Source organism: Moschus berezovskii, chromosome 21 (assembly GCF_049115385.1).
Source record: "Moschus berezovskii isolate FMDL1 chromosome 21, NW_MosBer_1.0, whole genome shotgun sequence".
NCBI classification, from domain to species: Eukaryota; Metazoa; Chordata; class Mammalia; order Artiodactyla; family Moschidae; genus Moschus; species Moschus berezovskii.
In genome coordinates, this window is record NC_142480.1 from 28539230 (window position 1) to 28560866 (window position 21637).

The 21637-nt window shown below is 33.7% G+C and overlaps 1 protein-coding gene across 4 annotated transcripts in view; it reads left to right on the top strand.

Moving 5' to 3' along the window:
- STRN3 (striatin 3) overlaps positions 1 to 21637 on the top strand; it is a 112651-nt gene that overhangs the window by 61702 nt on the left and 29312 nt on the right. For 2 of the 4 annotated variants that reach the window (XM_055418210.2, XM_055418212.2), the window contains exons 4-8: positions 109 to 190; positions 3411 to 3584; positions 11960 to 12089; positions 13357 to 13498; positions 18810 to 18920. In XM_055418210.2, coding sequence (XP_055274185.1) covers positions 109 to 190; positions 3411 to 3584; positions 11960 to 12089; positions 13357 to 13498; positions 18810 to 18920 — 639 coding nt within the window. The remainder of the gene's footprint in view (positions 1 to 108; positions 191 to 3410; positions 3585 to 11959; positions 12090 to 13356; positions 13499 to 18809; positions 18921 to 21637) is intronic. The other 2 variants (XM_055418211.2, XM_055418213.2) reach the window with 1 other exon arrangement.

Genomic DNA, 21637 nt, shown 5'->3' on the forward strand with positions numbered 1-21637 from the left:
ATTTTGGTATATTTTTGTGGAACTTTATGATAACTTCGGCAGCATTATCAGGAGTTGAAGTAACATGTATGAAACTTGTCTTGTTTTGTTTTTGTTATTAATTTTTAGAAGAAACCAAAGACACAGAGGCTCCCACAGCACCTCAGAATAGCCAGTTAACGTGGAAGCAAGGCAGACAACTGTTAAGACAGTGAGTAATGGTTCATTTTCAGCTTTAAGGATTTAGGTATGAAAATGTTTACTTAGTCACTTGGCAAGTGAAAATTATTTAAGGATAGTGTGACAATGTGTATAGCTCTCATATTGTTTCTTTTTTGTTTTGTTAGATTTTGAATATTTTTAAAGTTTGCATCCTCTGAATGTTTCTTTAAACATTTCTCAGAATGATCTTATTTTCTTATTTGTGGAATAGAATGTCAGAAACAATAGGGGATTTATACTTACAGACACACTCATTCCTGTCACTGCAAAATTCACATATTTGGTTTTAAGTGAGATTGTGATTGGTTTAGAGAAGGAATTTAACTGATTGTCAGAAACTTTTCAGCACTGGCTTGCTTACTACATTTACTTTAATTTTTGAGGAACATTATTGATGTTTTAATTCTTTGCTCTTTTAGAAGTACTTCTGTGACAAATCTTTTTACTATTCATCGATTAGAATAAATAAAACAAAGATTTATTTGTTCTTTTCCCTTGTGTTTTGAGAACTTTAGTACTTGAATGCAACTGAAATCTTACGTAATTTGTAATTATTCACCCTTCTCAACCCTAGATATCTTTACCTTTGCTTCAGTAACCCAGTAAAGTGTGGTCATACCCTTGGTCTTATTATAACCTATAACTACTGTTCTACCTCTGGAATGATCTGATAGTTCGTATTCCACTTCTCTTAATCTGGTTCCCCTGTTATTTGTCCTCTGAGCTGATCTTAACTGCTTCATTTTCCATATCTCCTCTACCAGTGGTTGGTTTGATTTTGCTTTTTTCTTGTGGTAGGATTTTTTGTTTCTGTTTGTTACTTCGTTAGCACCTGCTTAGACCCCATGATCCTTTACCCTTTTGCCAGTACCCTTAGCTTTCTTGCTGCCCACTCGTTACCCCTCCTCATTCCACCAGTCACTTTATTATACAGCTGAAATCTCATACTGTTTGTTCAGTCATACTATCTGTTGCTTCTGTTTCTAATTAATTCTTGGAGGAAAGTCATAGAATTGTGTGAATGCCATTACACATGCATGGTTTTCTGTCCAAACATTTCATAGAGCCTTTTTCCATATCCCTTGTCATCTCTTGCTCCTGTTGCCCTCAGTTTGCCCTCCTAAACTTGCACTGCATCTCACCCCATTCTTCCTTACTCTGGTTAGAGCACCTTAGGTTCTACTTCATTGAAAATACGAAGGCTATCAGGGGAAAACTCTTCACTTCTTGCTTTTCTTTCTGTAAATGTATTTAAACCTCATACTTATAATCTGTTTCTAATATTCTATTCAAAAAAATTGTATCAATCTGAACTCTTGGTGTCTAAAATTTAAGTTTTAATAAAAACAGATTATTGCTTGGAAGGATGCTAGGGTAGCTAGCTGAGTTAAGGGAAGTGCTGATTAACTAAGAGTCGGGAACACAAGAGCTGGAGCATCACTTGAGGATTTCTCAGGAAGTGGAGCATCCAGGATATGATTTTAAACTCTTTGGTGTTCTGCTCCTCTGTGTATCAGTTTTATTCTTTTCTCCTGAAAACCACTTCTCTCCAGATGACAGAGGATCTCTTGTTTTATTCAGAATACTTTCTGAGGAATAAATTTGTCTTCATTTGATTGAATAACTACCAAGTCAGTTGTTTTTACCTGGTTTGTTTAGGATTTTGATGGCCTGTTAAGACCACATGGTTAGAATATGGAGTTTTTTTTTTCCCCCAAAAAGAGGATCACATTTTTTAGAAGAGTTTGATGGCTCTAGGGAAAACAGGTACACAGAATTTCTCTCATAAATGCCTAATCCTGTTGTCTGGCTTTATAGTCTGTCTCTTCTTACCTTTCTGTGAAAATAGTTTATGTGAATAGTCTTCCTTGTTCATTTCTCAGCTAGTTTTCCATTTTCGTATTTCCCTGAAGCTTCTATCACATTTATGAGACCCTTTTGTTCATTTGATCCTTTGGAAATACTTGACATAAACTCATTTCTTTTTGAAACTCTAATTTTCTAACTTTCATGAAATTATTCTTTGCTGTTTTTTTTTACCCTAATTTCTCATATTCTTTGCTTTAATTTTCCTTTGTGTTTTTCTTACTTTTCCAGCACGTTAGCTGTTTTTATCCCCAAGCTTTCTGTTTTTATTTATGCTTTTTCTCTGGGTAACTTCATTTAAATTCATGGCTTCAAATATCACCGAACACTAATGACTCCCAAATCTGTACATCCAGTCCATTCTTTTCTGAGCTTTTTACCTTTCTTATCACTGTACCTAATAAATGTTATCACTTTGATAGCTACTACATGGTTATTTGATGGGTACCCTGTAAAACCAGATTCTGGCCCTTTATTATTCATTTTATTGAGTAGAATCATCATTCAGTCATCTCAGCTAGAAACCTGAAAAATTTCCAAAATTCTCATCTTAATTTACTGCTGTATTTACTTTTGTAGCAAGTTACTTGGATTTTATCTTATTTTTCTCACACTTTTTTTCTCTTCTCCAGTTTTCGTTCTTGCTGTGTTAGTGTCCTAACCAGTCTCCCTATCTTTCTCTTTCACTTAAAAATCTTCTGTTATTTTGTCAGTATTATATAAGGGTTCTTTTTATCATCTTTCCTTAGCCTGTCAAATATCAGTACTTTGGTAAGAAATTTTAAAATTTGTCACACAAGCTCATTCATTACCCATTATCTATATTTTAGGTCTCAGAGTAGGTCCTTGTTAGGTAACCTGGTTTAGCTAAGAAGGAAATTTTGAAACTGGACTACAGTGAGATCGTAGAAGGAGAACTGAGCTATCCATTAACCTCTCACTAAGAGCCAAGCTTTCAAGGTAGCTTATCATCGTTCAGAGGTTTAGTTCTATTCATCTTTTACAACTTTCTGGGTTTTTTGTTTTTTTTTCTTTTCTTTTTTGAGTAATACATATGATCAGCTCCTGAAAGCTCTAGAGCTTTTTAGGCTTCAGGATGATTGGCTCTTAATTAGTATTAGCCATCTATATGCTTTCTCAATTAAATTTTGGTTTGTAATCAGCCCTTTAAAAAAAAAAAAAAAACTGGAACTAGTCTATAGAGAAGAAAGGTATTAGGGAAAGGAAGAGTATATTTTGGAGTATTGTGGATTTTTCTAAAATCCTTTGATGTGATTTTCATTTAATAAGTTTGCACGTATTAACAAATTATGGGATTTAATATTTTTAATTTTCTCTTATAGATATCTTCAGGAAGTAGGTTATACAGATACAATATTAGATGTACGGTCTCAGCGGGTAAGATCACTACTTGGACTGTCCAATTCAGAACCAAATGGATCAGTAGAGACAAAGAATTTAGAACAGATCCTGAATGGAGGTGAATCTCCTAAGCAAAAAGGACAAGAAATCAAAAGGTATGAACTATACTTACTTGTTGTTGCTCAATCGCTGAGTTGTCTCCAACTTTTTGCAACTCCATGGATTGCACTACACCAGGCTTCACTGTCTCCTAGAACTTGCTCAGACTCATGTTCATTGTGTCATTGATGCCATCCAACATTCTCACCCTCTGTTGCCCTCTTCTCTTCCTGCCCTCAGTCTTTCCCAGCATCAGAATGTTTTCCACTGAGTCAGCTCTTGGCATCAGTTGGCCAAAGTATTGGAGCTTCAGCATCAGTTCTCCCATTGAGTATTCAGGGTTGATTTCCTTTAGGAAAGACTGTTTTGATCTCTTTGCTATCTAAGGGACTCTCAAGAGTCTTCTCCAGCACCACAATTGGAAAGCATTAGTTCTTCAGTGCATAGGTTAACGTTATTTGTATAACAGGTATTATGAATCTCTTTAGCTTTGTGTTACTACTGTTAACAATTTTTAAAGCACGCAGAGGCTCATCCTTGGTGGTCCAGTATCTAAATCTCCACGATCCCAATGCAGGGAGCCTTGGGATTGATCCCTAGTCAGGGAACTAGATCCCACATACCACAACAAAGAGTTTGCATACTGCAACTAAGACCTGGCACAGCCAAATAAATAAATAGATGTTTTTAAAAGTAAAAAAACGTTCTGTAAAAAAGAAGCATGTAAAGTTCAGATTTAAAGTGTTTTTCCCTAAATGGCATGGACAAATAAACTTTTCATTTAGGCACTTTAAAAATTTATGTATCTTGAAGTTTTGATGCCAAGAGAATGACTGAAATATCTCTGAAATAGGTGCAAAATTAAAACTTTGATTCATGTAGTTTAGAGTTACTTCAACACCTTGATTTTTAGATTTTTGTTAGAGTGTTTTGAATAAATTTTAATACTACTCTGTGATTAGAATAGTAATGATTGTTCAGTTACTGTTGTGAAAGAAACAAGGCTTTGCATTGTGTTTGGGCTCAGAAAGCTACCAGGTATAGTTTAAAATTTTAATGTCTTTATTAAGATACAATTTACCGGCCATAAATTTCACCCATTAAAGGATATAAGTTTAACAGTTTTTGGAGTATTCACAAAGTTATTCAGCCATCACCATAATCTAAATTTTGAAAATTTTCATTGCTCCGTAAAGAAACCTTGTACTCATTAGCTGCCACTCCCCATCTTTCCTATATACGTCTCACTCACCAGTCTTAGGCAACCATTAATCTACTTTGTAGATTTGCCTAGTCTAGATGTTTTATGTAAATGGTTATTTTGTGAGTAGCTACTTTCCGTTAGCATAGTGTTTTTAAAATCCATGTTACAGCATGTGTCAGTAATTCATTTCTTTCATTGCCAAGTAATACTCTTTTCTGTGGATATATCACATTTTGTTTATCCATTCTTTGTCCTTGTCCGTTGATTCCACATTTTGGAATAATGAATAATGCTGCTTTGAACATTAGTCTGGAAATGTGAACATATGTTTTTACATCTCTTGGGTTTATACCTAGGAGTTGAATTGCTAAGTCATACAATAACTCTGTTTACCTTTTTGGTGAATTTCCAAATTCTTTTCCAAAGTGGCTGGACTATTGTACATTACCACCAGAAATATATAAGCATTCTGGTTTCTCTACATTCTCATCAACACATCCACCAGATATACTTTTGATTATAGTACAGATATGATAAATGCATGTAGTCAAGCAAGTGGAACTTTTTTCATTTTCTACCATTTAGATATTACCTTGAATTTCATAGGTCGGAAGGACAAAGAAAAGGAGAATGGAAAAAATAAAACGAGTTCACATAGACCTTAAGAAAATAATATGTACAGTTTATAAACTAGCATTACTTCATACCTTAGGTATATATCATGACATTATGTTGATAACTTTCAGGTTAACATAAGCCTTTAGTTTTGGGATTTTATTTCTGAGAAGTAAGGTCTCTAATAAAAACAATTTGACATTTAATAGAGTCCTTATTTTCTTTACTCTGATTTTCAGGAATCAAGAGTTTTCATAGTATATGAGAAAAAGCAAGGATATTACTATGTGTTTTAAAAACTAAATTTGTCAGTTAACCAGGTTAAGTAGTTAATAGGATTTATAAATACTTGAGGGGAATGCAGTTTAGTGTATCACACCTGAATCTGAATTAAAGATCCATAGCTGACTATATCTTCTCCTTATAAAGCATCTTACCTTTACAGGATTAATAGTTTTTTGTTTTCTATTGTAAAAAAGCATATAACATGAGATGTACCTTAAAAATTTTTAAGTGCACAGTGCATTGTTGTTAACTATGTAAGCACAGTATTGTAGAGCACTTCTCTAGAAGCTTTTCATCTTGCGTGACTAAAACTCCATACTCATTGAATAGCGACTCCCTAGTTCCTCCTCCCCCTAGTACCTGGGAACCACCATTTGACTTTTTCTGTGAGTGACTACTTTAAGTATATAGGTGGAAACACACAGTATTTATCTTTCTGTGCCTGGCTTGTTTCACTTCGCATGATGTCCTAAAGGTTCACTCATGTAGCATATGACAAGATTTTCTTCTTCTTTTTTTTAATTGTTCTGCTGTCAGTAAGGATTTTATTTATTTACTTTTAAAACATTTATTTATTTGCAAAATGTTCTTTAATTGATGGATAATTGTTTTACAATGTTGGTTTCATTTCTGCTAAGGATTTTCTTTTTTATGTCTAAATAATAATTTGTTGATCGTATTTACCACATTTTTCTTATCCATTTATCTGTCCACAGATTTTTAGGTAATAATTGTTTTTAATCAAGGCCGATTTCCTTCTTAATGAGTATACTTGTATTCAATTCAGTTCAGTTCAGTCACTCAGTCATGTCTGACCCTTTGTGACCTCATGAACCGCAGCACGCCAGTCCTCCCTGTCCATACCAACTCCCGGAGTCCACCCAAACCCATGTCCGTCGAGTCGGTGATGCCATCCAACCATCTCATCCTCTGTCATCCCCTTCTCCTCCTGCCCTCAATCTTTCCCAGCATCAGGGTTTTTTCCAATGAATCAGCTGTTCGCATGAGGTGGCCAAAGTATTGGAGTTTCAGCTTCAACGTCAGTCCTTCCAGTGAACATCCAGGACTGATCTCCTTTAGGATGGACTGGTTGGATCTCCTTGCAGTCCAAGGGACTCTCAAAAGTGTTTTTGGTGCAAAAATAATTGTAATTTTGGACCATGAGTTTTAAATTACTATAACTAGGGTCAAACACATCTTTATTAATCAAAATGGAACCATTACACTCAATACATTTTTGTCAACGAGAAATAAGGTTGTTTACTCCTGTAGCTTAAAAATCTGTGTTCTGGGATTCAACAAATTATTGGAATGCAATTTTCTACATCCTACTGGTTGTGGAAGTATTTTCTCTGCAAAAAGTTGTCAAGATGCTTGAAGACATGGTAGTCGATAGTGGTAGTCAAGAGGTCAAGTGAATGTGGCAAATGAGGCAAAACTTCGTAGCCCAATTTGTTCAACTTTTGAAATGTTGGTTGTGCAGTGTGCAGTAAGATGTTGTGTAGAAGAATTGGGCACTTTCTGTTGACAAGTGTCAGCTGCGGACATTGAAGTTTACTGTGTATTGCATCAGTTTGCTGAGCAGACTTCTCAGATGTAATGATTTTGCCAGGATTCAGAAAGCTGTAGTAGATCACACCTGTAGCAGATGACTAGAGAGTGACCATGACCCTTTTTTGGTACAAGTTTGGCTTTGGTAAGCGGTTAAGAGCTTCTTCTCAGTCCACCCACTTGAGCTGTTTGTTGCCTGTTGTCGTATAAAATCCACTTTTGTCACATGTCACAATCCGATCTTAAAATGGTTCATTGTTGAGTAGAATAAGAGAAGACAACACTTCAAAAGGATGATTTTTTTTTTTTTAAATTTCTAGTCAGCTTATGAGGCACCCATTTAATCAAGGTTTTTAAGTTTCCAATTTGCTTCAAGTGCCAAACAACCATAGAATGGTTGACGTTGATTTCTTTAGCAAGTTCTTGTGTAGTTTAAGAGGATCAACTTTGATGCTCTCAGTTGATCATTGTCAACTTCTGGTGGCTGGCCACTGCTTCTCTCATGAAGGCTGTCGTCTCCCTGAAAAACTTCTTGAACCACTGCTGCGCTGTACATTTGTTATCCATTCCTGGGCCAAATGCATTGTTGTTGTGAGTTGTCTCCGCTGTTTTATGGCCTATTTGAATAAGAAAATTGCTCAGATTTGCTTTTTTGTCTTAACATTATTCCCATAGTCTAAAATAAATAAAAAACAGCATTTTATAAGTCATTAGCAAAAATGCACATTAAAATGATGTAAAACGTAACCACATTCATTTAAGGATGTATTCCTGTATCAGATGGCAAATTTCAGTAGTGCAAAAACTGCAATTATGTTTGTACCAGCCTAATATATTGCAAGTCTGTATTAACGTAGGTGTGTATGGTTCAGCTAGAATCGGGGCCTTTGAAAATTCTAAGAAATATGATCTAATATGTTGATAGAGATACCAACAAATATATATCTATCATATTCTTATAACAGTAAAAATTTGAACCAGTCTTCATGTTCAACAGTAGAAAAATGATAAATTGTAGGTCATATTGTTAGAAATAGTATGGTCTGATTTACCTTTCAACCTCTAGTAGTTGCTCTCTTTCTTTTTATTCTGACTGAATCTTGCCATACTTGTCATTTCTAGAAAATGCACTGACTTCTTTTTAACAGCCTTACTATTGACTTCACTCTATTTTCCCTTCATCTGGATATATAATTTTAAAAATTCTGTTGATCATCTTTTTAGAATGAAAAGGGATAATAGACAGTTGGCAAAGAAAATATAAAGTTCCAGATGTAGGTGTCCACTTAAGCATGGTGAATTAAAGAGACGTTTTACCTTCGTGCCTTATGGATCCTCTAAGATGTTCGTTAAGACTTTTTAAAGATACATTAACATGTAAGAGCAATAAATTGAGTACACAGGAAGAATGAGAAGGATATACTGTCCATCAGATAGGGAGAACTTAATAATTTTGGAATCTGGAAAGAAAGAAAAAAAAGAAACAAGCCAATTCACATCCCAAAATGCCAGTAAAGTTACAAAAGCTAAGGAATTAGCAGTATCAGGTACATCTGGAGTCAGATTTAGAGGGAGTTATTAACAGAGAATTAGTTTCAAGTTCAGGTAAGAGGCAAGTTTCAAATTTATGAAAGAATTTCATACTCCCTCTTTTTTTTATTTTTATATATATATATTTAATTTGTATTTTAATTGAAGGCTAATTGCTTTCCAGAATTTTGTTGTTTTCTGTCAAACCTCAACATGAATCAGCCATAGGTATACGTATACTCCCTCCCTCCTGAACCTCCCTCCCATCTCCCACTCTATCCCACCCCTTTAGGTTGATACAGAGCCCCTGTTTGAGTTTCCTGAGACATACAGCAAATTCCCATCAAACCCCCTCTTTTGTCCGGTGTAGCCATTTGAAAACCCCTCCCCTCCCCTATCCCAAAGAATGGTGGTATGTTTTCTGGTGAATTCTGATTTCTGACAAATTCCAGTGATTTCTGATTTCTTAAGAAGTCAGGCACCCGTAGGGTGAGCTACTACATTGAAGACAGGAGGATGATCTGAAAATATCTAGCTGAGCAGTGAGATCTCTTGTTTTCTTCTGCTTGGCTTCTGGTATGTTGGCTGCTGCTGCTGCTGCTAAGTTGCTTCAGTCATGTCTGACTCTCTGTGACCCTGTAGATGGCAGCCCACCAGCCTCTTCTGTCCCTGGAATTCTCCAGGCAAGAACACTGGAATGGGTTGCCATTTCCTTCTCCAGTGCATGAAAGTGAAAAGTGAAAGTGAAGTCGCTCAGTCGTGTCCAACTCTTAGCAACCCCATGGACTACAGCCTACCAGGCTCCTCCATCCATGGGATGGTATGTTGGCAGCTGATATTAAATCCTTTCCAGGCAGAAATATGATCTATTAATGGTAGAGAAGACTTTCTGATACTGACAGTTGGGATCTGCCAATGAAATGTTTGGGTTTCTGCCCTTTTACACAGACAAGCCTCACCCATGTACACAATATATCCAGTTAGCTTTTCTATGCTTCACTGTTAAATGCTAACGGTTAAGAAAAGAGTTCGATGTGAAAATTGGAGACTGAAGGAATTGAATCAAAAAAAAGGAGCTCAGAGAAGACTTTCAAAAGTGTACTCTTCTGTAAGCACTGAGAAAAATAATACATCCGTAAAACAATAAGATGCTATAAGGTTTGATGAGAAGTCAAAAAAGAACTAATAGAAATCTTAAAGTGTGGTTTAAGTAATTTTTATGTATTGGATAATAAGGTTAAAAGAGTCTCCCAGAAAAGAGCAAAGGAGAAAAAAAGAAAGTAGGAGTGAAAAGATAGGAAAATATAAAGATGGGTCCCAGAGGACTAACATCTGAATAGGAGTGTCAGAAAGAAAGAACAGGTAAAATGGTGTTGAAAGAATTATTAAAGTAGTAATTTTTAAAAAGTTATGTAATATATTTACAGAACATATTTCCAGGCATTTTTGTTTCCACGTTGAAAGGGTTTTTCCCTGGTTACACTATAAAATTAATTTTAAAAAATCCATACAAAGATCATCATCATGAATGCTAAAAAGAAACATCTCAAGAGTAGCAACATATTAGCTTGTAAGTGGGGCAGTCTCAGACCCTTCACAGTCCCTGGTTGCTTTAATTTCCATTTTCTTAAAGACTAGTGATGTTGAGCATCTATATATACCATACACATGTCTTTTTTTACCAAAATTTTTTGAATAATCTCTTTATACTCATTGTTTTTTTTTTATACTATTAAGATTTAAGTGTTCTGTATATAGTCGTTCATTAAATGTGTGACTTGCAAATACATTTTCCCAATCTGTAGACTTTTCTTTAAATTATCTTTTCTTTCAAAGAACAAGGGTTTTTAATTTTGGAATGATTCATCAGTTATGTGTTTTACTGATTGTGCTCTCTTTGACTTTTTAAAGTCTTGTGAATGTATTGCTGTAATCAAATAAAATTTTAAAAACCTAAACATGAGTTCTCATTTTAGAGACAGGAATTCATATCCAAGAAATGACAGTACTTAATTTATCAAAGTTAAGAACAAAACTGTCATGTCTTAAATTTATGATTCTTTAATTTTCTGTCACTGATGTGCTAATTTTGTCAAATATTTTATTTGCCTTTCATTTAATCCCCCAATATTGAGACATATTATTGATGTTGAGCTGAAAAGTATGCGTTTTGTTATTACGGTAGTTTTTTGTTTGTTCTTACTGATTTGCACTTGAGAAAAAAAAGTATCTTTCTGTATTCAGTTTTTATACAGGTCTTTGAATCATGTACTGGATTAGGCACAGTAGAGTAGACCTATTAAGACCCTATATCAAATTGCTATTAAAAACTAGTCTGAATTGTATTGTATCCTTAATTTAGACTAATAGAACCAGTCAGGGAGAGGGGGAAAAACCTGCCTTCTAGATTATTATTCTTTTGTTACCATGTACTGTTGGTATTGGTCAGGTGATATTTGAGATAATCTAGTTTAATTCCCACAGGTAAAGAAATTGAAGCCACAGTGTTTAAATGACATGGCCAAACTCAGGCAGCTAGTCAGTGGAAGAATTGAGACTTACATTATGAGAGACTATGTTTAGCTGAAGATTTCACTGTTCTGTTGCACCCTCTGTTTTTAGACATTTAAATAGCTATTTGAAAACTGTTTTTGGTACATAGATGAGGAATTCAGATTATAGTTTTAAAATGACTTAATAGATTAAAATAGATTATGACTGTTGTCATAACCAATTGTAAGAGTGGTTCTGAAACACTCAAGTATTTCTTTAGTATATTAATAATCCTGTTTTGTAGGTAAGAAAAATCTGTGAAAAGAATTGGAATGTTCTATATCTGATTTACCATTTAAATCTGAGTAGCCTCGTAAATTAAACTTCAGTTTTAGTCCTTAAATATTTGGGCCACGTTGTAAAAGGTTGTAGAGCTAAAAGAAATGCTGAGTTCAAGTTGCTTAATTACAATAACTTTTACTTTGAGAAATAATACTACATTTGAGTGCCTAGTAACTATAGGGTTTTTACTTTGATGCTGTAATTACTTAAAGTATTATTGTTATAGAAACTTAATATCTTTAACTGTAGAACATAAATGACCTTTCAGTTTTAGGTAGAATATTTAGATAATACATTATAAGTAAGTTTTAATTTGAATCTGTCTACTACCTTCAAGTACTGTTTAAAAATAGGAGACAAAGAAATATTTATCATTGGGATATTTTGATTCATCTTTTTGCTCTCTTACAGGACTTCTGGTGATGTTCTTGAGACATTCAATTTCTTAGAAAATGCTGATGACAGCGACGAAGAAGAGGAAAATGACATGATTGAAGGCATCCCAGAAGGAAAAGACAAACATCGGATAAATAAACACAAAGTAAGAATTTTCTTTTCTTATTAACTCAGGGAGGCCTGGCGTGCTGTGATTCATGGGGTCGCAAAGAGTCGGTCACGACTGAGCGACTGAACTGAACTGACAATGTATTTAGTCATGTTTATGGAATAGAAAATTTCAAGATGTCTTAAGTTACATTGGAAGTTATTGATGATTTTTTTATTATGTCATTTGAAAGTTTTTTATATAGTTCTTATTGAATTACGCTACATATAGTAGAAATTATTATCTACTGTATTATTAACTAATTGACAAAAAAGGGTCTGTTTTTATGGGAGTAGTCCAGTGTTTTGGGACTTTTTAGAAAAAAAAATAGAACAACAAAACTATCTTATGACAATTAAGAATCACTGCTGTGGAGTATCTCTTGAGGTACAGTAAACAAGTGATAAGTTGTAACTGATGTGGGGTGATACTCCCACCCTGGCTGAGGGAATAAACGAAGAAATGTAAATGTTTGTGTCAACACTCTTCACTCTTTGTTAAGGATTAATGAGTTTTCTTTTGCTTATTACCTGGGAAACACATTGATGTATTTTAGTGTTGATACAAATTAGTTATAAGAGCAAAAATAGATTAGATGGTCCATGTGTGAATTATCATAGTAGTGTACAGTATTTCAACTGTGGTTTTGAAGTCCTTTGTAGTTCTTTGGGATTTTACAGTAATGTGGGGAAAATTCCAGTGTTCCTCAAAAGCTTCCAGTCTATAAAAGTAGTTTTCAGCCTTTCTGCCACATACTCATGTGAAACATGGGTGAATAGAGGTTTTGATTTTTTTTGGTTGTTCTGAAAAGTATTACTACAAATACCACAGCTATTGACTTGCATTAATGTCCTTATTAACTATGCCATATCCTTACGAGTTATGGACTACAGGTGCAGTTGTCAGTGAATGAGGTCAGTTCAACACAACATACTGGAATGTAAGTGACTGCACAGGTCTTTAATAAAGTTACCTGTAAATCCTTTGTAATTAGAGACGTTCTTTGTGAGGATCATCATATTTGAAGATCAAGATTTTAACCATTCTTACTGCCACATTACTTGCATTACACTTTGGAGCACTGTTGACAACCGTTTATCTAGGATATAATTTGAGATTGTTGAACTCTCTGGAAAATCTTAAGATTTTTGTTTCTAAATAACCTAAAAATGGGAGTGCAAAAGTAAAGATAATTGTGTGAAAACATAAAGGATACCTTTACAGTTTAGATAAAAGTAATTCTTGGCTTGTGTTCCCTTTACAGATAGGTAATGAAGGCTTAGCTGCTGACCTAACTGATGATCCTGATACTGAGGAAGCACTGAAAGAATTTGATTTTTTAGTAACTGCTGAAGATGGTGAAGGAGCTGGAGAAGCACGAAGTTCAGGGGATGGCACAGAATGGGGTAAGGTGATAAAGAAATATGGGGGTGGGAAAACATCTTGGCCTTAAAGATGTATTTTATTCAATATTGTATGTGGAATGTGTGTATCTGAATATATGCTGGCAGTTAAACTGAGAGCAAGGAGAAAAGTGGTATTCAATAATTTCAGAGTATTTTGCATCAGTTTATTTAGATTTGGTAGCTAAACTGTTTAATATATGGCTTTTGATGGATTTTGATTTTTGAAATTTGTCTTGATTTAAAATGGAAGCATTCAGTTAATTTAGAAATCCAGTTCCTTTCTTGTTAGCAGATTTTTTTTTTTAAGCATGTACACAGTTTTAAACATTCCCATGATTTAATTTGGTAATGGATTTGGGTTTCAAGAAGGTGACTCTTTTCAGTATGCCTGTATGGTATACCTGATCAGATAATGCCATCCAGGCGTATGAAAAAGTGTTATCTTCTTGAAACCCAAATCCATTGGGTTGCAAATAGTCAGGCACGACTGAACTCACATACACACAATAAAGCTACTAATTCTGAATAATAGCTCTATAATGAACAAGATTTATTGAAACTATTAAACTTTATTACATATAGCATTCACTGTACAAATGTGTTAAGAGCCTAGCCTTTGGAAGTGATCTACTGCTAATAATAATCCAGCTATAACTAAAAGGATTAAAACAATTCTATTTATACAGGGTTTTAAAAGCCCATTAGAAAGTAAAATTAAAAGTGTACAAAGAATTTTAAGATAATAGCTGAGGTCCAGTATGATGTTTCAATTAAAAATGTTCATTCTGTACTTAGGGCTGATTTCACATTGTATGGCAGAAACCATAACATGGTTCAACAATTATCCTCAATTAAAAATAAATTTTAAAAACATGTTAACAATAGACACACCAAAAAAAAAGTTCACAACATTTAATACCAGTGTGTACCTGGTAGGGAGAACTCAGCTTTATTGGAGAAGGATGCTGTGTATTTTAATGCATATTTCACATGAATACCAAAATTCCTTAGTTTCTAGCAAGAGGAATTATCGCTAGATTTTTAAAAACTACTTTGGTGATAAGGAGACACACTCAGTTTATAAAAATGCCTCATGTATATATTTAAACTGAATATTGCTAATAGCAGGAGAGACAGAACCTGAGAGAGAACGTTTATTGACTGTCCTGATACAAATTGAGTACCTAAAAGGTCTGGATTTTGTTATCGGCATTCTCATTTTTTTATGATTGTCAAGCATGATTTTTCAGATCTTAACTTCTCCTAAGTGGAGGGAGAGGAGGCCTATTAATTGAAAATTTAAAAAAAAGACAATTTCCACAATTGTCTTCTAGACTTTGAATATGCATTTTTGTACTTATTCTTTGAAAATTGCTAAGTTATAGAAGTTTATACTTCTTAAGAATTAGTCTTGCTCAAGAGGACAGTAAAAATATCTAATTTTCTTCTTACTTTACTGTGCAACCTATCAATGTTGGAAATACCTTATTTTTTCCAATAGTTTCTAAAGTACTACTTATTTTTTTCTAGATTTTTAAATAATTATAGAAATATATTTAAATTATATAAATATTTATCTTATAATTCATTTGGAGTTTTTGGAGGTTTAGAACCCACAGATTCATGTATGGAAGAAAATTAAAACTCATCAATAACACTGCTATGCAGAGAGAACCATGATGATTATTTATATCTGTTTGTATTTAACAGGATTTTGCTGTTTACAACCCACACTTCCACTTCTTATTCTTCTGTGACAGCATTTTTAATAAGTGCATAATATTCTTTCATTATGTTCGATTATTTATTTATCTGGGCACTACTGATGCTCATTTAGATTATTACAGGGAGAAAAAAGATTGAAAGTTTTCAAAACATTTGTGTAGCTAAATCTTGGCACATTTCCATTGCTGTTCTCTTCACCTAAAATTGCTGGAAGTTTAACTGTCCATCAGAAGAATAAATAAAAATTTCAGGAATTTAATTTGTATAAAATGGCATTACTTCTGTCATTTAAAGTGTGCAGTTGATTGGTCCTTCTGTCCAAAAACTTGACTGTAGAACAGTTTCGAGAGAGGACCTAATTAGTGAATGACGACTGTTGATACTTTTATTTACTTCTGCTTATTAATATTTGAGAGTGACCTGAATCTTTTTGTGTAATGGAAGTAACCAACAAAGTCTCTTCCTTCCAGACAAGTCTAAAGTATCTTTAAAGCATTTTAAGTTCTTAAGATGGAAAGAACTCTGTTAAGAACAAAATGATTCACGTAGTTTCTTTCCCTAAGAAATGAAAACTATCACAGAATCTATGCAGTGTTTTTTATAAAGAATCTATGCAGCGACTTTGAATTTTTCATTTTTACTCAATAGGTATCATATTCATTTTTTTTTCCCAAAGCAAAGAGGCTGAATATACAAATATCTCTTTATATTTATTCACTTAAAATTTGAGTTTACTTACAAATGGGAAAGTGATTTTCAGATTTAAGTTACTGGGTAAAGGACAGATTTTTTTTTTTTTTTCTTTCTAAATAGTGTGTCATAATAAAACATCCCTGTATTCACCCACATGGGATAATCTGTATTATTTTTATTTTGTATACTAGCATAGTACTCAAATATCTCTGATTTTGAGTTCTTTTATTCTATGAAACCACTCCTTTTTAGAAAACTTTTAAATCTTTTTCATCTGTCAGGGTGGTCTGGGTTTAATTTTAATAGTTAATTCTTGGCATAATCAGAAATATTGGTGAGCATTTCTAATTTTGCTAAACATTTTAAAGATGTTTAGTTATTGTCTGCTACACTTTGAAACTGTGGTCTGTAGAATTTATAGGACTACAAAATACTGACTGTGTTCAAATGGATAAAGTACTAAATATTTGAATAAAATTAGTTTCAAGTTTATGGTACACCAAATAGATTTAATTCCTTTGTTTTGGTAGTTAGAATCACCACAATAGAATTTTAGGCTTTTGTGGTTTTGAGTTGTCAAGGATCAATTTTTTTGTGTATATTTGTGTTTTCTTATTAAAAAAAGTTCCCCTAACTTATTCAACCTCATTTCTTGGTATTTTTCCCCCTAGATTTTTTTAATACAGCATTAATATGTAGAAGATTATGCTGCCTCTTCCTTTTTGCTCTTAACTATTTCTTATAAGCAATATCAAATCAGCTGTTACGTACCAGGCAAGTTTCAGGATGTTTGTGCACATATGCATTCACCAGTCTGTTCTCTGCACTGCCTTAAGTTTACCTTTGTTTTCTAGATTCAAGTTTATCTTGCAAGTAATATTGCTGTTTTTCTTAAGCTTATCCTTTTTTATTCCCTTTGCTTTCTCACTTCCCTACCCTTTGCTGCTCCAGTTAAAGCATTCACAGCTTTATTTTTTATACAGAGGACTTTTTAAAAACTCCTATTTAATTTCATGTGTAAGGTTTATACCACTGAAGGTTTTTGTTGTTGTTTCTATGAGGTTAACGAACTTTGTTCCAAATGTGTCAGTTTGTCCCTTTTTAAAATAAGAATTACTAGCTTTATCAAAATGAACAGAAAGTAATTAATTCTTTAGATCGCATTTTTCTTAGCATATTAGATAAGTTGACAGAACGATTCTTGATATAACATTGTTTTCAGGAAATTCATGAGTAGAGTACAGGAGAAGTGAATTTTCTCTTTAAATCAGTATTATGACAGTATTACAGTTTGTAGATTTGATAATCATATGTGTAGATTTCAGGCTTTGATAACCTAGTTTCAGCTAATTCAAGTTAGCATATTAAAGTTTTGAGTTTAGCTTTTTACACACTACCTAAGATCATAGTACTGTAAGGTAGAAAATGATGGCTGTTTTAGTAGGAGAACCTCAAAGTACAGAAAATTGAATTTCTGTGTACCCTTTTTTTTCCCCCCCAAGAGGCTTGCAGAATCTTAATTCTGACCGGGAATCAAACTTTACAAGCAGTGAAAGCGCCAAGTCCTAATCACTGAACTGCCAAGGAATTCCCCTGTGTACCATTTAAATATGAGGATCTTTTATGTTTGCTAAAAATAACTGTCTATAAGGAAAAAGGGTGTTTTTTATGTCCACCGTAAATTGAGGCCTATGGAGTTTATAAGACTTATAAGCCAGAAATATAGTAAGTTATCAAAAACTGTGAAATTATATTTTCTCTAAAATCTCCCTTTTATATCAGTTTTCTTGATTGACTTAGCTTACCTGTTTTGGTATAATTTTTATTTAGTAACAGGGTTATGTAAACTAACTCTTCATTGATCCTTAACAGAATGTTAAACTTCCAAATAACAGCTTTAAACTTAAAAAGTAACAATTAAAACTTAAAAGATGGAAAAGCCTTTAATACCTAAAATGATTCAAATAGACATATTTTTGTTTTGCTTTTTTTTTTAATGCTGTTTTTCTCTATAGGGTAAATTTTTTATAGATACAAGTATTTACCTAAAACAAATATGGATTTGTTTATTCAGCTAAAATAGCTGAAGTACCATCTGTAACAGATGTACAGCAATGTATGTTTTCACTTCTCCATGCTTGTCACTGCTTTTATCTTAACCTAAAAATATCAACTCTTAAAAAGTTCTTAAGTGGAATTTGAGTTTGTTTGTTTGTTTTTTGCTAATCTTAGTTGTAGACCAATGGAAGAAGGTAATGAGATGTTGAACTATTTGGATGGGGTGGGGGCCGAGATGGGATTCTCTGAATGCTTTGTATGGATTATTTGAGACATATTTTGGAATTACATGTATGTATTATGTTGGACTAGAATGCCTCTCCATTAGTACAGTTATCTTGTGCATGCAGAATCAATGTGACAGAAGGTGCATGAATATTTTCATCAATAAAACAGCACTGACCTTTCCAGCTTGCACTTTTTTGAGTAGTTCGCATGTAATTCATTCATTTGCTTTTATGATGCTGGCTGAATAATTTTTTATTAACATTTTTATAAAGATGCAGTGATCTAATTTTTGTAACATTAGATTTCTAATGTCAGTCCATTGTAAAGATATCAGTTACCACAAGAGTAATAACCTTCAAATTTATAATTCATAAAAATGAAGCACCATTTAACTATTGTTTGTAGTACTAATGTTTAGAAACTTATGAGATGGGCTTTCAGAGTTTGACTTGTGAATACCAAAACTGAGACTGCACCTTTAAAGTACTTTGAGTATATACTGTCAGTACATTTTTATTATGATTATATAAAGCTATAACAGTTTATTGCCAACAGCTTGCATTGCCAACTGCTGATTTTTTTTCTTTTAATAATATGCTGCATGTAGATAAAGATGACCTCTCCCCAACTACTGAGGTTTGGGATGTAGACCAGGGACTAATAAGTAAACTGAAGGAACAGTACAAGAAGGAACGAAAGGGGAAGAAAGGGGTGAAGAGTAAGTGCAGATTCTATTATAATTTTTGTGTTCCAATCTTTGAGAAAAAAAAATCTTCAATTCTGATTTTTTTGTCTTTAACTTCTTTATGTTTCATAAAAGGGGCAACTAACTTTAAACTTTGTCTGTGGTATATTTGAAAATTATTTGAATATAATTTAGGAGGTATTATGGGAAAATCAATTGGGATATTATTTTAAATATGCGGATAAGGATGAAGGAAAGATTTTAAGGTTTATGTATATATTTTAAACTTTAAAAAGTTTGCAGAAGTCTAAGGAATATTGGCCTTCAGATGAAAAATAATAGAAATTTGTTTAAAAGGAAGAAAGTATAAATTCCTCTATTTTTGGTAGAGTATTAATGCTGTAACTAGGTCTTATCCAGGTTACATTTCTTAGTTTCTTAGAATTCTGAAATACAGTGAATGGGAAAGCCCTTTCCCTAGTTTGTACTTTCTACTCTTAAGCCAGCCACAAACAATAACAATAACGAAAGAAATAAAGCTCTCCTAGGTAGTATTTTCTTGGCTACTCTGGTAGAGTAAGGTCAGGGGAGTAAGGTAGTGGTGGCAATAGGGTTTGTTTGGTTAATAGCTAAGTAGCTTTGGGTGCCTTGCTGTATTTTTCACAATTAATGTCTTGACCAATGTATTTTGAAAGTATATATTTCACTACAGCACCTCTCAATGAAGTAATTCTTTTCCATTTTGTGAATCAGGCTTAAGAACAGCCACGTGAAAATCATCTTCAGACCTAAAAGTATTAAATGAAGAAACTGAAATTACTTTATTTTGAACTGGCTGGCCATTGATTCCTCTAGGCTAACTTTTTTGCCTGTGTCTAGGAGAAAACAGTAGATGACAATGGCAAAAACCATATAGACATTCTTTCACGTTCCTTTCCCTGGTGACAAAAATATTAGTGTATGAAATGGCGTTTGCAGTGGAAAGGGTATAAGTTTCCTCCAGTAAAGCAGTTTTTGAGTGGTTTAATGTATTGTAGAGGAAAATAAGGAGTTTTGGAAATTTTACCTGTTATGCACTTTTCTTTTATAACCTTACGCTAATTTATGTTGTTGCATGTGAATACAAACTGTTCTCTAAGAAATTTCTTACTGTACATTGAATTGCTTAGTGTTTTTAAAGATGTTTAATGCTGGGCAGGGACTGTGTTTCAGCTTTAACATCTCTTCCCTATATATTTAATGCATGTTGAGTATAAAAGTACTTTTGCATGATTGAGCATTGTAATATAGATGCAATGACATTAGAATTTTAGGGTTTAGATTTTTTTTTTTTTTTTAAAAATGAAGTAGTTTACTTAAATATTAGGTTACTTATTTTGTATATGTTATTCCTAAACTGACTTACATGCTGAAGATTTCTTTAGAAAATGTTAGGTAATGTTGCTTTTAATTTCAAATGTAGACACCCCATTTTTTTCCTGATAGAATGTTTAGATTTCTATCTGTTGCTGTTGTTTAGTTGCTAACTCGTGTCCAACTCTTCTGTGACCCCATGAACTGTAGCCCGCCAGGCTCCTCTGTCCACAGGATTTCCTAGGCAAGAATGCTGGAATGGGTTGCCATTTCCTTCTCCAGGGGATCTTCCTGACTCAGGGGTTAAATCTGTGTCTCCTGTGTTGGCAGGAGGATTCTTTATAACTGAACCACCATGGTTTTTGGTTTTGTTTTTTACACAAATTGAAGGTTTCTGGCAACCCTGCTTTTTTTTTGAATAGAGTATTTTTAATGAAGACAGGTACATTTTTTTAAAGGTGTAATGCTATTGCATACTTAGTACATTATAGTGTACACATAACTTTTTTAAAATTATTTATTTTTGGCTGCACCAGGTCTTACATGTGCAATCTTCATTCTTCCTTGCGGCATGTGGGATTTTTAGTTCCAGCATGCGGGATCTAGTTCCCTAATCAGGGATCAAACCCAGGCCCTCTGCCTTGGGAGTGAAGGGTTTCAGCCACTAGACCACTAGGGAAGTCCCAGCACATAACTTTTTTACGCACTCAGTTCAGTCGCTCAGTCGTTTCCGACTCTTTGCGACCCCATGAATCACAGCACGCCAGGCCTCCCTGTCCATCACCAACTCCTGCAGTCCAGTCAAACTCATGTCTATCGAGTCGGTGATGCCATCCAGCCATCTCTAGGAAACCAAAAAAATTTGTGTGACTCGTTTTATTGTGACTGAACCCTCAACATCTCCAAGATATGCCCATCCCTTTTTGAGGTTTAGAAAGAAGATACAAGTCAACTTAAGGTTTTTTTTTGTTTTAGGTTTTACATTGTTCTAAAATTGTTTTTTATTGAAAAAAATACCTGTTTAAGAACTGTTAGAAACTGATGAACTGAAACCAAAGTCTAAAATTCCAATACAGTTTTAATTAATTTTATGTAGTAGGATCATAGTATACAGTTTTATTTGCCTACTCAGCTAACAATTCACAGAAAATATCCTCTCATGTCAATAAATATTCTTCCATACAATGTTTTCAAATTTCTTTAAACAAAGCTACCCTGTTGTCAAACAGAATATTTCAGAACTTGATATGAGAAATGGGTAAAAGGGAACTACTGATTAAATCAGGAGCTGGCGACCTCGGATTCATGCCCTGAGGTTTTCATGTCTCAGTACAGTTTTCTTCTCAAAATGTGTAAAGTGTTATTCAACCAATCCCCTTGAATTTTTATTTTGTGTC